The 16,896-nt window shown below is 45.8% G+C and overlaps 1 protein-coding gene across 1 annotated transcript in view; it reads left to right on the forward strand.

The window, feature by feature from the left end:
- The window catches only part of BMP6 (bone morphogenetic protein 6), a 132,046-nt gene that overhangs the window by 89,554 nt on the left and 25,596 nt on the right, over positions 1–16,896 (forward strand). The window contains exon 2 of the mRNA XM_010945739.3: positions 16,128–16,320. Coding sequence (XP_010944041.3) covers positions 16,128–16,320 — 193 coding nt within the window. The remainder of the gene's footprint in view (positions 1–16,127; positions 16,321–16,896) is intronic.

Consider the following 16,896-nt stretch of genomic DNA (forward strand, 5'->3'; position numbering starts at 1 on the left):
TTTTCCTAGTACTCACACCTCACTTTCAGATGGCATTAGTGTTGGTGTTTCCAGTACTTTGCCAATAAGGAAATGGAGATGGGAAAAGTGGAAAATGGAGGCGCTTCCTGGCTGACACCACTGGCTCCCTGCTGATGGAGCTGGGAGGCTGCTGGCACGTCTCTGGGCTGAATCCCAGGCATTTGCTCTCAGGAGTCTCACCCCTGCTGCACTGTTGAAAATGTGCAGACCTTCAGCCCACGCTCACTGTCTAAGATCTTCTTTGGCCGGATTTGTCGACACTGTCGGGTCAGGATAAAATCTGGCCATACCTGGTAACTTTTGAAACTTTCATGGTTTTTAGAGACAAAGGGTTTTCCCAAGTTGTCATCTGAAGTAGGCAGAGTTGCTTTTCCAATCACATGGATATCAGAGGCTCCACCTGCTGCAGCCTGGTGGCAGCCTGTCCAAGCCATCATCTCTTCTTCCCTAATGGCATTTTGTTTGAGGCAGGACCACAAAAAAGAAATGCCATTCCCTCTTAGATGGCTCTCCCACCCACAGTTAACGGTGCCTTTGTCCCTTTTCGGCCCTGCCTGGTCCCACTCAGCAGGCTCTCCATCCGGGAAAAGGAAGAAGAGGGACCCCTGAGATGGAGGGGACTCTGGTATCTGTGAGTTGAGCCCCCGTCACAGTGGCTGCACATCCTTCCAGAACGCTCAGGGAGGCTTGGTGCAGGCTGGCTACCTGTTTCCAATCTTGGTTGGGTGGACTTTCTTCTCGGTTCAAAAGGGCTATAAAGCAACACCTTCCTTTTTTCTTACATGACAGTCACTTCCAGCCTTTCCCTTGTAGGTTTCACGTTCGATGCGCTAGGCTTCCAGGGGGTGTCCTAATCTCAGAATACAGTGGAGTTCCGAGAGCGAGTGGTCCCACACCTGGAGGGACTAGGGAAGTGCCTTCATCAGCCTGGGTTTGCATTACCTGAGGGCTAGTTATTTCATTAGCGGTTTATTTTGTGCTGGACTCCTTCCTTGAGAGCGTTTGAAGGCTACAAAAAGAGAAAGAAGAAAGTTCAGCCCACAAATTGCACTGATTCCTCATGGCTTTGGTGGAAGGTTTTGTGGGGAAGGCGCTGATGTTCTTAGGTAGTTTGAATAATTATTCATGACTTTCTCTCATTCTTATTCTCCTTTAGACTTGGTTTGTCTGATTTTTGGCAATGCCAGACAGGAAGAGAGAAAGGAAGGGGAAGACCGATGTGGGTGAACCGGGATACGGCACCTGGTGGTACTCACCGTGCACAGGCCACAGCCCCCGGAACTGAGTGCACAGTGAGGTCCAGCGCAATCACCCATCGAATTGGGACCAGACTTGTCCCTCCACGGCTGCGTGGTGGATTCTTTTATTATTGTCGTGTTTCCTCACCTCTTTTCTACTCACTTCCTCTCACCTGTCTTTTTCGGTCCTCTGAGCCATGACTTTGTGTCATTTCCGTGCCCAGAAGAGGCTGGACTTGATCCAAATAAACCACATACCCCGTGTCAATCTGAAGTCCAAGGGCAAGTGCCCTCGGTGATTTCCTGTTCTCCCTCTAGCCCTCCTCACCTCTTTCCCGAGCCCGCTGCTCCTGAGCCTGTTTGCTGGTCTCATCAGTCTGTGGTTGGGGATCCCGAAAGAATCGAGATCTTGTGACTTGGACGTGAGGACTCACCCCCCATGTGGACCTGCTGTGCTTCAGGGAAAACAAAATGTTAAGTGAGCAGTTTAGCTTGGACTTAATCGGGAGGCAAATCAGTAACTCTACACTGGGAGCCTCTCTCCATTGTGTTCTCAGGAAAACAAAGTGAATCACCGGAGCAAAGAATGTCCCCTCTGGTGCTGCACCAATAATGAAGCATCGTGTTTTGAATTAGGAGAGGGAGGGCGGGAGAGGGCCTGAGAAACCTCTGGCTGTCACTTTGTTCATTCCTCTGCCTCCCCCTTCCTCCCCTCAGATGGATGCTGGGATAAGAAGCTTCTCCTCCAGCCCGTTTTCCCCCCTAAACTCAGCCCCGCAGCAAAATGACAGGGCAGCGGTGTTTGACATGGAAATAATTGCAGAATGAATCCAAGATGGCTTTTTCTCGGGGAATAGTCGATGAGGACTTGTGAGAGCCCGAGCGTCCAACTCGGCCCAAATATGTTCTCCTTGCTGCACTTGTTAATGAGTAAATCAGAACCAAATGAAAAATACGAATGAGTGCGTCCCACCCATCTGTCACGCTGGAATGGCTCCCAGTGCCCTTCTGCCTTTCTAACTTTGTATTATCCATTGTCACCGTCACCCGTGAGGACCCAAGAGCACTTTGGTGGGTTGGAGTCCATTTTACTCTTATATATAAAACTACCTGGGAAATTACATTGTTCAGGTAAGGATTATCCATCTGGTTAACTCAGAACCCACATGATTTTTTTTTTTTTTTAGGAATGGGAAGATGGGAACCATAAAGCACAATATTTCCCGCTCTTTTCAGCCTCATTTAGGTGTTTCCTGCTGTGATTTCTTTTCCCCTTTTTCCTTCCACATCGTACATTCAAATGCTTAACCTGGGTGGGTCTGTGGTTGTTGTTTTAGCTGAGGCTTTAACTTTGCCAGTGAGCGCTGGAGTCCAGGAGGGCTGAACACGTCGGCACCGCTAAACTCAACAGGGACCAGGAGGGCTTGGTGCCCCAGAAAGGGAAAGAGCTTCTCTGAGAACAGCCCCGGGTGAAGCCTTCTGTTGTGTTTCTGCAAGGATGTGGGGATCCAGGTTTTGTCTCTGAAAGGATACCCTTTCCTGTGTTCGGGTGTTCACATGACACGGCTGTGCTGCGGGGACCATCTTGCACTGCTTGGGGGACTTTTCCATCTTGTTTAGAACACGGCAGCCGTGATCACGTGTTGGGTTAGAACCCCAGGTCTTAGGCTGACTGGGAAAGACTCAAGTGTCTGGCCCTCGCTACGGTCAGGCCAGGCCGGCCAGTGCCCAGGGAAGCGCAGCCCCATGGCCTCCAGGTGGCCGGTTCCCCCGTTCAGGGAATACGCACCAGCCACCTGCTGTAGGCAGGTGCTATTCCAGGCACTTGAGACACAGACGGGGACAAAACAAGATGCCCTGCCCTCGTGGGCACACGTCGGAGGGGCCCTCAGTACCAATACGCCTGTGTTTTCTTTCTCTGTGGCCTCGGGTTTGAGGGCCGTTAAGATGAAGAGGGAGGCTGGTGTGCAGCTCCCCCCACCAGGCTCCCCGGAGTCAGGCCACCCCAGGCTTGGACAGGAGCATGAGAACGGCCTCTTCCCACATCCCGTGTTTGGCAGGCTCAACGCTGCGCCACGAATAATAGCAGGTCATCTGATGCAGTGTAACTGAAGAGCAATATGAAACCCCTGTCACCCTGGGAACCGGGGCGAGGAACCAGCCCGTCAGTTACTTTCCACTTTTAAATCTTGAACGTTTCGTTAGAACCAAGCAGCTCCATTGTCATGGTCAAAAGTCCACTGTGGAAAAAGGCAGGATTTAGTGTTGATTTAAGCTGCCACCCAAAGAGAGAAAGCTGCCTGACAGAGCTCAGTTCTCAGTCATTTAAGGGCTGCTTTTTCCTTTTTGTGGCTTTTTTACGCTCTTGCTCTGTCTCTGCAGAAGCTGCGATGGAAGCGGTAGGATTTATTGGCCAGGGAAGGATGTGTGGAAGGGAAGCCCTGATGGGCGTGATTTTGATTAGGGAGTGCTCTCTCTTTTTTTCTTTTTTTGTATGCATGTATTTTTACTGAAGTCTAGTCAGTTTACAATGTTGTGTCAGTTTCTGGAGTACAGCACTATGCTTCATCATACATGAACATACATATATTCATTTTCATATTCTTTTTCACCATAAGTTACTACAAGATACTGAATATAGTTCCCTGTGCTGTACAGTGTAAACTTGTCTCTCTATTTTGTGTATTATTAGTTAGTATCTGCAAATCTCAAAGTTAGGGAGTGCTCTTAATAAAAAGAGTGCATTGTCTAGAACCTTCTAGCCCTGCCAGGCGTTGTCCTAGAGTTTTGGTGCACCAGGTCTGATTTTTCTCTGCCTCATGGTTGGAAGTGACTTCCCCACCTATTACGGGTGGTCATCAAATCTGTAAACAGGCATAGCAACCTCTAATAAGTGGGTTATTGATAGTACATTCTAGTCCTTGATAAAAGGACATCATCTTCATTTCCAGATTTCAGGCCACCCTGCAGGTGCCGCAGGAGACTGAGAACAGTTCAGTCCGTTGACAGACTGAAAAGCAGCCGTGTCTGGACCTCCCAGCCTGCGCCAGGGTTCTTGCCTGCGTACTAGATGCCTGATTTTCAAAAAAGGAAACAATAGCCGTTGGATTAGAGTCCTTCCCTTTCTGCCTTTCCCAGGATCCCTTCCGGCGAGCAGCTTGCTCTCTCATCAGTGGTTGGTTTTCAGTCTCTCCTGCCGCCCTCCCCACTTTGTTGACCTGCGAGGTACCCTTTTCTTCTCCTGACTCTTGGTCTACAATATCTACTTGTCCTTCTCCTGGTCTCTCTTGTGACTCCCCTGATTTAACCTCCTTTATAATCAGACTCAGCAAAATGTCTGTTGCGAACCTTCTGTGCATCAGAGATGGTGCTGGGTATGTTCACGCAACACTCAGTGATGCTCCAGCCTCTGAGATACCTTGCAGAGCTTGATCCTGAGGAGGGTGTTGAGCTAATCGCCCTAGTTTGGGGAATGGGCTGTGTTTAAACTCTGATAGATGGTTATTAATGCCTCCAGCATTGGCCTTGGGGAATCTGTGGCTGAGGAGACAAAGAGGAAAAACAGAAGGGAATGAAAGAAAAATGTAGAATAGATAAACAAGATTATACTGTATAGCACAGGGAAACATATAAAAGATCTTGTGGTAGCTCACAGAGAAAAAAAAATGTGACAATGAATATATGTATGTTCATGTATAACTAAAAAATTGTGCTTCACACTGGAATTTGACACATTGTAAAATGACTATATGTTAAAAAAAAAAAAAGAGAGAGAATGAAGGTGGAAACAGTCCAGATGTCCACCAATGGATAAACAGATAAACAAAATGTGGCATGTACAGACAGTGGACTATTATATAGCCAGAAAAAAGTACGAAGTCCCGATACTACTGATGAACATTGAAGACATCATGCTAAGTGAAAGAAATAAGTCTCAAAGCATTGTCTGATTCCATTCATATGACGTATCTTTAATATGCAAATCCATGCGGGTAGGACACAGATTGGTTGTTGCCAGCACCTGGGGGGAGGGGTGAATGGGGAGCTACTGCTTAATGGGCAAGGGTTTTCTTTTGGGGGGGCTGAAAGTATTTTGGAAGCAGGGGTGGTAGTTGTACAACATCGTGAATGTACTGAATGCCATTGAGTTGTTCACCTTAAAATGGTTAATTTTGTTATGTAAATTTCATTTAAAAAAAAAGAATGAAAGAGAGAAAATGTCAGAGGTCCGTTTCTCTGAATTAAGAATGAGATTAAAAATCCATTCTGCCTTTCCTGTGCATGGTGACCTTGTGATATGGCTTGAGTGTAACTGAAGTAATTTGAGCCGATTAATTTCTCTCCTCTGCTTTTTAAAATGTAACATGCTTGGAGTTTGCATCCCGAATGCTGAGAGCAGAGCAACGTGAACATTGGTATTCTGGGCACACAGTGCTGCTGCTTCAGAAAACTCACCTGGACAGAGGGGTCAAGTCCGGCCCCTAGTTTTGCTGTTTGTGTTCCGGAAGATGCCCCTGGGTCTGGAGGAAAGATTGCCGGAGCTAGAGTCCTAAGTCTGAGTTCTGTTCTGGCCCCTTTTGCCCATTGGGGATACACAGTCCTGGCTCCTGCATTCATTCAACAAACATTCTTGAGCTCTCTTGGGGATGTGAAGGTGACCGTGGCATTGACCCTACTTTTGAGAGGCTTACAGTCCAGCAGGTGAGGTAGGCGGCCCCATGAACAGCTGGTCATCTTAGTATAAGGTCTGGGCATAATTTCCACTGGACGTTGTGGGAACCTAGAGCGAGGGTTCCTGAACCAGTGGTGGGGTGGGGCGGGTGGAGAAGGAAGGCAATTGAGGAAGGCTTCCTGGAACTCAAACTTAAAGGAAGATTTAAAATGCTGCTGACTATGCACTAGGTGTTGTAAGTCATGGTTAGAGTTCTAGCAAAAGAGGGACACTTAACACTGCATAGAAACACGTTTTATAAATAAAAGAGTTTCAATTTGGTATTTTCGCCCAAAGCGTTGACACTTAGGGCAGAAATCGGAACGCTGCTGTACCTCCCTTTATTGTATGGCTTCACTAAATTGTGTTTATTTAGCATTAACGTAGGAACACCAGAGCACTTGCGAAATGTCAGGCCTGTAGAGTCTTCATCCCAGAGGGGAGGGAGAGAAGGGTTTTTTTTTTTTAATTGAAGTGTAATTGATGTGCAATTTTGTATTAGTTTCAGGTGTACGGTATAGCGATTCAATATTTTTGCAGATCGTACTCCATTTAAAGTCATAAACTCTTGGCTGTGTTCCCTGGGCTGCACAGTATCTCCTTGTAGCTTATTTATTTTATACCCAGGAGTTTCCACCTCTTAATCCCCTTCCCCTATCTTGCTCCTCCCTCCACCCCCTCCCCACTGTTAACCATTAGTTTGTTCTCTGTATCAATGAGTCTGTTTCCATTTTGTTATATTCATTCGTTTCATTTTTCAGAGTCCACATATAAGTGAAAACATACAGTATTTGTCTTTTTCTGTCTGACTTTATTTCTGAGCATAATACCTCCCAAGTCCATCCATATTGTTGCAAATGGCAAAATTTCATTCTTTCTTATGGCTGAGTAATATTCCATTGTGTGTGTGTGTGTGTGTGTGTGTGTGTGTCTGTGTCTGTGTGTCTCTCTGTCTGTCTATCTATCTAATTAACTATCTATCTATCTATCTATCTATCTACACCACATCTTCTTTATCATTCATCCGAAAGATCTTTTAAAGGGCAAGGTAATTATATAGGTAAGGCAAAGGCATGAGGTCCAGGGGAGTGTAGTAGAGTGATTTAATGTCTCCCAAGAGTAGAGTTTGAGGTGGGGGAAGGTGAGGGCTGAGGCTGGAGGGCGGCTGAGGGGATGGGATGGAAGGCTCCAAGCAGGCAGGTCATGAGGTCAGACCTGTGACTGTGGTCCTGGCTGCAGCGTGGAGAACAGATGGACGAGGAGCAAAACTGGAGGCAGTGGGATCAGGCTCTGTGCAGGGCGGTGGCTGTGGAGGGAGCAGGACAGGAGGGTGCTGTCCAGATGGGAGTGTTCCCTGATGTGCTCTCTAACACAGTATCCACCAGCCACACGTGGCCCTTGCACACTTTTAATGTGGCTGGTGTGACTGAGGAACCAAATTCTTCATTTGCATCAATTTAGATTGAATAGCTGCAGACGGCCGGCAGCTGCTGTACTGGACAGCGCCACCCTGGAAGGTGAGGTCAGCAGGAGCCGGCAGCGAACTGGCCAGTTGGGCCGGATGGGGTGGACCGAGGCAGGGCTGCAGGGCGGCTCTGCTGGGGCGATGAAGAGTTTCATTTTGGGCTTGTCGGGGCACAAGTGCACAAGGGCATCTGGATGAAGATGACCCGGCGGTAAGATAAACACATTCCTTAAGGGAGAGCAGCAGGCTAGAGGTGGCCATTTGGGAGGCATCAGCATAAAATAATAGTTCAGATTGTAAAAGTGAGTGGCACAGGGAAAGCCCTGAGCCGCCTGTGGCCTGAGAGCCCAGCTGATCCTGTGGTGATAATGTTTACTCTGCCCACCTACTGAGAAATGCATGAGAGCATGTGTGTGACAGTCCCTGTAAACACTTCAGCCATAAGGCAGGTTTTATAATATCTTTAGGAGTTGAGAGGAATGTGTCCCAAATGGTATTTTCCAAACACAACAGATAAAGCCTTCAAATTCTGGAAGTGTTGCAAGCTAGATAATCTACACAGCCCTCTGGCTACAATTCGGCCAGATCCAGGATAAACAGAGGCGAGGATGTCCACTGCCCAGATGTCAGCGACTCAGAGACATCGCTGAGGCTCCCCTGGCGTTGTTACTGTGAGCAAACACAAAAGCTGGTTTCTGGGAACGCACATACCGACACCAGCGCACATCCCGAGACCAGCACAGGTCCGGGCCAACGCGGGAGAGCAGTCTTAGAGGTTCCCACATGAAGCCAAGGCCCTCCGAGTCTCCAGGAGAGACAAATAATTCCAAGTTGGTCGTGTTCCTCACAGAAGCAGTTTTTTGTTTTTTTTTTTTTAAGGAAAGCAACAGAAATTTAAACACTTGGGATGAATTTCAGTCGAAGATGACCTTAAAATTTCCAAACACCCAAAGAAGTAAAACCTCCCAAATGAAAGTCATCAGAGGAATGAGAGGGCCATGCAGGTGAAGTTCCCCAAGGATCTCACGTATAAGAAGATGGGCACCAAGTTAGAAAAGACAAGACAATGATGTAGAAACACAGAGAATGGAGAATGGTATAAATAATACATAATAGTAACACAGGACAAGGGAACATGGAAGATGACAAAGCAGACCACAACAGCAGCAACTGTTGGAAAATTTTTAAGAAGTCATTAAATGATGAAATAATGTATGATTTAAACTATATGTTAAATACTAAAGCGAGAACTGGTGAACTTGTAGTTCTCTCTTTAGTATTTAACGTAGATGGGTCTAAAGAGAGTGTCCAACCTGGAGATGAAGAGGTAGGTGATAAAAATGTGCAGCTGAGAGATGTTGAAGTTTGGGGAGAAAGTACACCTCAGTGGTAGAATGCATGCTTACCATGCACAGGGTCCTAGGTTCGATCCCCAGTACCTCCATTTAATTAATAAATAGACATAATCACCTCTCCCCAAAACATTTTTTAAAAAAACAGATGTGGAAGTTAGAATGAGAAAGTCTAATATAACATGCATCTAACTGTCATTGTCAGAGGAAACGGAAGTTAATGCAGGAGAGACCATCTTTGATGAGCTAATGGCTAAGACTTTTGTCAGAACTGATGGGAGGTAGAGAACCACAGACACACAAAGGCCACTGTAATCCGAGTGGAATAAACAAAAGGAAACACACAGCTCGGTGTGTTGTCGTGAAGCTGCAGCACACCAAGGATGAGGACGCAGAAGCAACCAGAGAAACCAAGTCATCAAAAAAGACATGATTAGTCTGACACAATGAATACAGACTTTGATTTCTCCTCTCAGTCACGGTACATTTCACCCAATATTTCTGTGCAGTCAAAATCAGAGATGTGACATGAACCCTAGTGTTCACAGCAGCCCTGTTTACAATAGCTAAGACATGGAAACAACCTAAATGTCCACCAACAGATGACTGGATAAAGATGTGGTATATATAGACAATGGAATACTACTCAGCCATAAAAATGAATGAAATAATGCCATTTGCAGCAACATGGATGGACCTAGAGATTATCATATTAAGTGAAGAAAGTCTGACAAAGAAAAACAAATATCATATGTTATCACTTATATGTGGAATCTTAAAAAAATGATACAAATTTTACTTCAAATCAAAGATAGACTCACAGACATAGAAAACAAATTTATAGTTACCAAAGGGAAAAGGGCAGGGAAGGGATAAATTAGGAATTTGGGATTAACAGACAAGCTACTATATATAAAATCAGTAAACAATGAGGACCTACTGTACAGCACAGAGAACTCTATTCAATTCCTTATAATATATAATGGAAAAGAATCTGAAAAAATGTATGTATATGTATAACTGAATTGCCTTGCTGTACACATGAAACTAATATTGTAAATCAACTACATTTCAACTTAAAAAAAAGGGTGTGGGAGAGTCTTGAATTTTCTCTTTAGGCATTTTTGACTGAAGAACCTGTTCAACTTTTCTTATTTGCAGAAAAAATGTATGTTGTGTATGTTGATATTACTGAACGTAGTCTGATCGCTTCTTTATAGCAGTCCTTGGAAGCAGGCAAAAATGGGGTTCTTTGATATCAGCGAGACTCCGTCCAGGCGGCCCTGGTTCGGTTGAAGCCTCTCCTCGTGGCGCGCGCTTGCTGGCTTCAGCACTGAGTGCGTGCTCGTGTTGGCTGAGGTCCACGCCCCGTCCCACTCTAGCTCGGTCCCTTAGCAGTAAGGCCCGTGTGGTGGTGGCTACTGAGCCGACGGTGATATCAATACCTGTATGGGGCTATGAACAAAGGTTCTAAGGTGAGGTTTTCACAACAGCAATAATGGTGTGGTTAACCCTTATGACTAATGACAACACGTAAGCACTTATTATTGGTCCCAAAGCTCTTTATAGGATCCGGGCTGAGTCTGGTCTTTAAACGTCATTGGGAATAGAAGGGGAGCCTGAGGGAGTTCCCTTGTGCTGACTGGACAGTTCTGTACCTGGATTGTGGTGGTGGTTATAGGAATCTTCACATGTGATCAAATACCGTAGAATCATATACATACATACCCAAAGGAGTGCACGTAAAAACTGCCAGGATCAGAGGAGAGCCTGTCATCTTAATTAAGGTACTAATGCCAGTGTCAGTTTCCTGGTTTTGCTGCTGCCCTGCAGTTATATAAGATGTTGCACAGGACCAATCTGCTTTAAAAAAAAAAAAAATTGGGTGGGGGAGGTAATTAGGTTTACTTGTTTATTATTATTATTTTTTTATTTAATGGAGGTACTGTGGCATGAACCCATGACCTCATGCATGTTAAGCATGTGCTCTACCACTGAGCTGTACCCTCCCCCCTACTTTTTTTTAATCTATCCTATTTTTGCAACCACATGTGGATCTATAATTATTTAAAATAAAAAGTAAAGTTTGGGGGAAAAAAGTCATTTAGAGCATGGCAGCCAGGAAAATAGATTCTTCCTGATATTTGTGGCTCTCACAGAACATTAATGTGAACATTCAGAAATATTTGGTGAACCCTGGCAGGTAAAGAGTCATCTGACGGTGGTTAAAAAGTGAGTTGGGGAGTTCAGCTCAGAGTCTCTATTACTATTTAAGGTTGTACCCTTGCAACACAAAAGTCAAAAGGCCACCATTGTTACAACACTTGGAAAACTAGCCAGAACTTTCTGTGTTGCCTAAAATTAAATGAACTTGTACCATTGCATGAAAAAATGTTTACACTTGTCAGTGGAATGGTAACTTTTTTAAGAAAGGGTTTCAGGCTTTTCAAGTTTGGTCTCTAAGTGGAAGCATTAAGCATTTGGAAAATGTAGAATTTATTGTGGACTGAATATACAGTTGATCCTTGAACAACGTGGGTCCACTTCTTGGGGAATATTTTTTCAATATTAGATACTACAGTACCACATGGTCCATGGGTGGTTGAATCCATGGATTTGGAGAAACTGAGGATGTGAAGGATTGACCCCCAAGTTGTTCAAGGGTCAACTGTAATCCCCTTCACTGAGCTGCACTGAATGAACCATTGAGTGAGTCCAGTTATTGAGAAAATAATGAATATGTGACTCTCTTTAATATATTAAGAGATTGTTCTATTCTTTTCCCTCCTTCTTTCTTCTCTCTTTTATATTTGCAGTTGAAGTAGGCGGTGTCTTTATTTTTCTCTAGACAACTGTAATTGATATAATTCATACTTTATGGGATGATAGGAAATGCCTATATTAAAATATCTTATTACAATCACATTAAGCAGTAGTGAGAAATAAAAAGAAAACGACCTCCAGCACGATGAATCAAGAAAAAGGGAATCACAAGTAAACAGAATTAGAATGAGAAAAACCCTCTGCGACTTAGCGATAACACATACGGAGTAGAACTCTTGTTTCTAAAAAGCAGGTGAGTACCAGACACCTCATCACAGGAGGCCGCTTTTGGGTGGAGGCGGGGAACGCTCCGTGGAGCTATGGGTCACATTCCAGTTTTTAAGTTTGGTGCTGGCCCCTTGGTGCTTTATTATTATGCTTCATTTCCTCCATAAATCACCTATATCTTTTTGTACGTATACTATTACATAATTTACACTTACGATCTTAACCCAGTAACATTTATTCCTTAGGGCTGTGGCTCCTGCCTGTTGGCCAGAGGTCTGGTGCTGGTCTGAAATTTCCACTGGTAAAGTCTGAGGCAGAGAGAGAGAACAGAGTGAGTTTTATAAGACTAAACGGATTCAACCTCAAGGATTTGTGTCTATCCTTCAGTTATGTCCTTCCTACTTGATTTGCTGTTCAAAGGACCTTTAAAAATAAAACCACTGAGTTCAAAGGGCGCAGTCTGTTGCCTTATTTGTTTTATTGTCCTTACAAGTGGCAAACGGACACAGTCAATGCCCTTGGGTGAGGTCATTACCGTTAAAAAAATGTTTTCACTGGTCCTTGAAATAAAAAATTCTAGGAATTCCTGCCTCAGAGAACACAGCACTGTATCCAGGAGCCAAGCCCCAGGGCTGGTGACATGACAGTGGTGTCACTCGCTGCCCTTTCTGCAGAATGCGTCGCTCCCATTTAAAGAGCTTTTATAGAGGAGGCGTTCAGCGGCTGTCTCTAAAGACTCATGAGTAAATCTGAAAAACTCAGCAAACACACTCTCCACCCAGAGAAGCTAGATTCTCAAATATCAGCTAATGATCCTTACAACTAACGTGCACTGCACACTCACTCTACCGTGGACTGTTCTGTACAGATGGTCTCACTTAATCTTCACAAATGTTGTTATTCCCACCTAACAGATAACTGAAACTGACTAATACCTTGCACAGCATCACCTAAATAAGAGAAGGTGGAGCTGGAATTCAAAACCATTTTGGCAGCTTTAAGCACGTCGTCCGCGCTCCTGGCTGCTACTTACGTGTATTGCACACGTGGCACCAGCTTTGAGAAGCCAAGTGCAGGGGCTGCAGGATTGGTACTGAGCACTGGATTCAGAACTCAGTCCTCTCTCGTATTTCTTGAACTGCCTGATGTTTAAGGAGCCCAGTTCACAGAGCTTGCAAGGGGACTGCTAAGCTCACTGGAAACACGACTATTTTACTGTTGTGGTCTTCCAGTGCACACATTCCTGCCTCCCTAGAGACATCATGAGAGGTTCAGGAGATGATAAAGGCTTTAGGTGGGAGAGCTTAAAATGAGGTGGGTAGCAATCCGAGACTCATGGGGGCTGAGGAGACCGTGAATCTTCCCCCGGAAGGATGAAGGCAAAGCAGAAGACAGGTTAGCGTGCTCCGAGATTCGGTGGGGGAGAATGGGGGAAAGTCACAAATAAGGCACTGAGTTCTAATTCACACTGTAGTAAAATGCGGGCTCTGAACTACACTGCTGGTTTCCCATTTTTAGGTTCTTTCTCTCTCTCTTCACATCTGTCTGTGAGCTTTTGCCAGGATTCTTCCTTAGTCATACATGTCGCCTCCCAGGATTTCAAAATCCCTTATCCCTAAGAACTGTATGTTTCTCCCCTTCCCGGCAAGGTCAGACTCCCCTTCTCTCTTCCTCTCCCTCTCTTATCCTCTCCGGCCCTCCCTCCTCTTCTTGGGTGAGTTGCCGGTTACCGGGTAACAAATCACCCAACACATAGTGGCTTCAAACAGCCGCGTACTGTTACTCCCTCTCGCAGTCTCGGGAATGGCTAGGTTCAGCCGAGTCTCGGTTCCCACACAAGGGATCTCACGCGACTGCCCTCAGCTGGGAACTGAGGTCGGTGTCATCGCCCTGGGCGGGACATCCCCGCTGGCGTCTTCATCGCATGTCTAGTGCCTCGGCTGAGGTGGCTGGAGACTGACCGGACATTCCCCTCCGTCCTTCCCTCCTTCCTTCCCCATCTGTGTGCTCAGGCACCACAGAGCCTCTCTACGTGGTTAGCATGGACTTTTTCACAGCACAGAGGTTCCGGGGTAGCTGGATTCTTACATGGCAGCCGTCTTTCCCCCAGACACGCAACCCAAGAAGCAATGGAAGGCAGCTGAAAGCTTACGGCCCAGCCTCGCAGGGCACTCGGCTCCGCTGCTGCCTCCTCTTATTCCAGAGCCCAAGGCAGAGGGACCGCCCTAGGGTGCGAGCACGGGAGCTGTGGCTTACTGGGGGGCGCACCCCTCCAGAGACTAGTGAACATACTTCTCACTTATTGAAATGTCTGCCCCTTTCTTATTCCTTATAATTGAAAAGTCTTATGTCACTGTTTTATATCTTGCTTTGCATCCATATTTTTTCTTCCTAACGGTGGCTCCTGTTGAGGACAATGGCAAGGCTTCTCTGAGGAATTCTTAGGCATTCTTTCAAAAGAATCTTGAGGCTATGCTTTCATTTATGATTAAAATTTCAGCACCCAAAAGGCCCTCTAGGGAAGCTTTGTGACTATTTTTCAGAAAGTCTCTTTGGGAAATCAGATTTGATTCACTTTTTAACCACTGATGATAACATATCAAACTTAAAGGCAGATCAGTTTTAGAGAAAAGCAATCCACCCTCATGTGTGGGTGTCCTTGGGTGAACTCCCCAACAATCTTGCTTTTCATGCTTGGCCACTAATTAAAAAACCTGTTCTCTTGTTGGGACTGAACCATAGTTTACTTTCTGGCTGGACTTTCTTTTTTTTTTTTTTCACTTACATTCAAGCTCTTCCACAAGCCAAAGCTTATTCTCCCCCCCCCTCCCAGCAACTCCCCCACAAAAGGGATAACTGGAATCTAAAAGATTTGTTGCCTGGTCACATGGCAGTTTCAGAAATTCTTTGTTTAAAACCTCAGACGGATGGAGGGCTTAACTCTCCTGAGCTTCCGCAATGCCATTGAGGTCTCAAGTTCTTATAAAGAGTTATTGGCTTTTTTTTTCTTTTTCAAAAGAAGCTAAATCTGCAAAGCTTTTCTCTGGTGATCATGGAAAACAGCACATGGGGGAGAAAGTGGGCAGTTGGAGGTGGCAAATAACTTGATTTTTTTTTTTTCTCTGCCCACAAGTCCCGGAAAAACTCTGCATCAAGGATTCATTTGCTCATGAGATTTCACTGTGGTTGCCACTAAGGAAAAAAACTCCTAGGAACCGTAGGGCAGACGGGTTTCTGAGCTCTGGGGAGAGAGGACCTGTGGTGGGAAGCCAGGCGCTCCTTTTCCCGTTTACAAGGATGAGAGTTAAGCATCCGAAGTTGATAGCGTCTCTCTCACACTGAGCTGGATCCAGCCCTCTGATAAATGACTGAAGCATGATCAGCAGTAGTTGGGGTTTTCCATAATTTGCCTTTAAGAAAGGAAAAGGTTTCATTTAAAAAGAAAAACACCTTTTAGATGCAGTCCTTTCCCAGTTTTTAAAAAAGCATTCAAAAATAGCAAATTATCCTGTTGGCGAATTCTTTCTGCATCTCTGGCCTCAGACTTGGGTTCCACATGCAGATTAAATGGAAGCTTCACAGCAACCGAGGGTCCTCCGCTCAGAGTCATTCAGCCCTCAGTTTCTTCCAGTGGACTTTAGAGCAAGATTTTCTACGAAGCTTTCCACTGAACCCCTGAGCAAAAATTTCCACTGGACATGAGGCAAAGCATGTGGGCCCTTGGGGCCTGAGGCCCAGGCAGAATGCACTGCCCACCCCTCTCTGCCACCACCAGGACCCCCATGAAGGTCAGCTCAGGGCTCCCCTTGGTCTTGCCAATCTCTTGAAGACAAGAGAATGAACCAGCCTGGGGGCAGAGCCTCAGGAAGGAGGGGGGGCTGGGCAGGGACCACGGGGCCAGGACAGGCGTTCTCAGTCACCGTTTCCTGAATTCTGACAGCTTCCCCATGAAGCCCTCTTCATCCCATCCGTGCAGGTGGGGAGACCTGAAGCCAAGAGTTTCAATAACTTGCTTTCATGCACCTTGGTTAAACTCAGTATTTAAAGTCTTTCCGTGGAATCTAAGAATTTTATTTAAGCCTTGGGTAAAATGAAGGATTTTCATCTCAGCCCGTCTGACAGCCTCGCCAGTGGTCCTTTCCATCACCCTCCCCACCCTGGTCCCTCGAACAAGCCCTCGGTAACCGGTAATCCGCTTCTGAAGTAAAACGGGGGAGCTTTCTGGAGGTGAGCCTGTGGCACTTGGCCGAGTAACGACAGCTGTCACTCTCTCTTGTTTGATCCTATAGTGGAGTACGACAAGGAGTTCTCCCCTCGCCAGCGGCACCACAAAGAGTTCAAGTTCAACCTATCCCAGATTCCTGAGGGTGAGGCGGTGACGGCGGCAGAGTTCCGAGTCTTCAAGGACTGTGTTGTGGGCAGTTTTAAAAACCAAACTTTTCTTATCAGCATTTATCAAGTCTTACAGGAGCATCAGCACAGGTATGAAGGCTCGAGGCACCCCAGAGGGTGGGGCTGGCCCCCGTTTCCCTCCCTGTGGTCCCATCACCCCGAGTATGTCTGTGGAAGGTGGCGTGGAGTTCAGCGGCAGCGCCCCAGCGCGAGCAGGGATGTGTCACCGGTGGTCGCACGGAGCCAGCAAGCAGACTTTTTTTTTGCTAGTCAGTTGAAGATTTTCCAAACAGCATTCTTTTCCGAAGCAAGCCAGTGAGTGGGATTTACTAAGCCCCCTTTGTGATCAGAGAACACATGACTTACTGGGGTTAGTATGTGTCCCACTAACGTTTAGTCTCTGCTTTGAATGTTGGGTGAGAGAGACTAACATAAACTCACGTCTGAAAATTGTATGAGGATGGTTCTAAATGCTACTGATTCAAGTCAATAGATGGCTCTGTGTTTGTGTGCATAACACACACACATATGATAAGTCTTTGAGTGAGTGTGTTTGTATATGTGTGTGTCTCAAAGGTATTCTTTTTTTTAATATATATTTGAAAAGGCAGCATGATTTCTTTTTTTGTGCTCTTTTTTAACACCTTTAATGTGGTATGATTCCTG

This window comes from Camelus bactrianus, chromosome 20 (genome assembly GCF_048773025.1).
Source record: "Camelus bactrianus isolate YW-2024 breed Bactrian camel chromosome 20, ASM4877302v1, whole genome shotgun sequence".
NCBI classification, from domain to species: Eukaryota; Metazoa; Chordata; class Mammalia; order Artiodactyla; family Camelidae; genus Camelus; species Camelus bactrianus.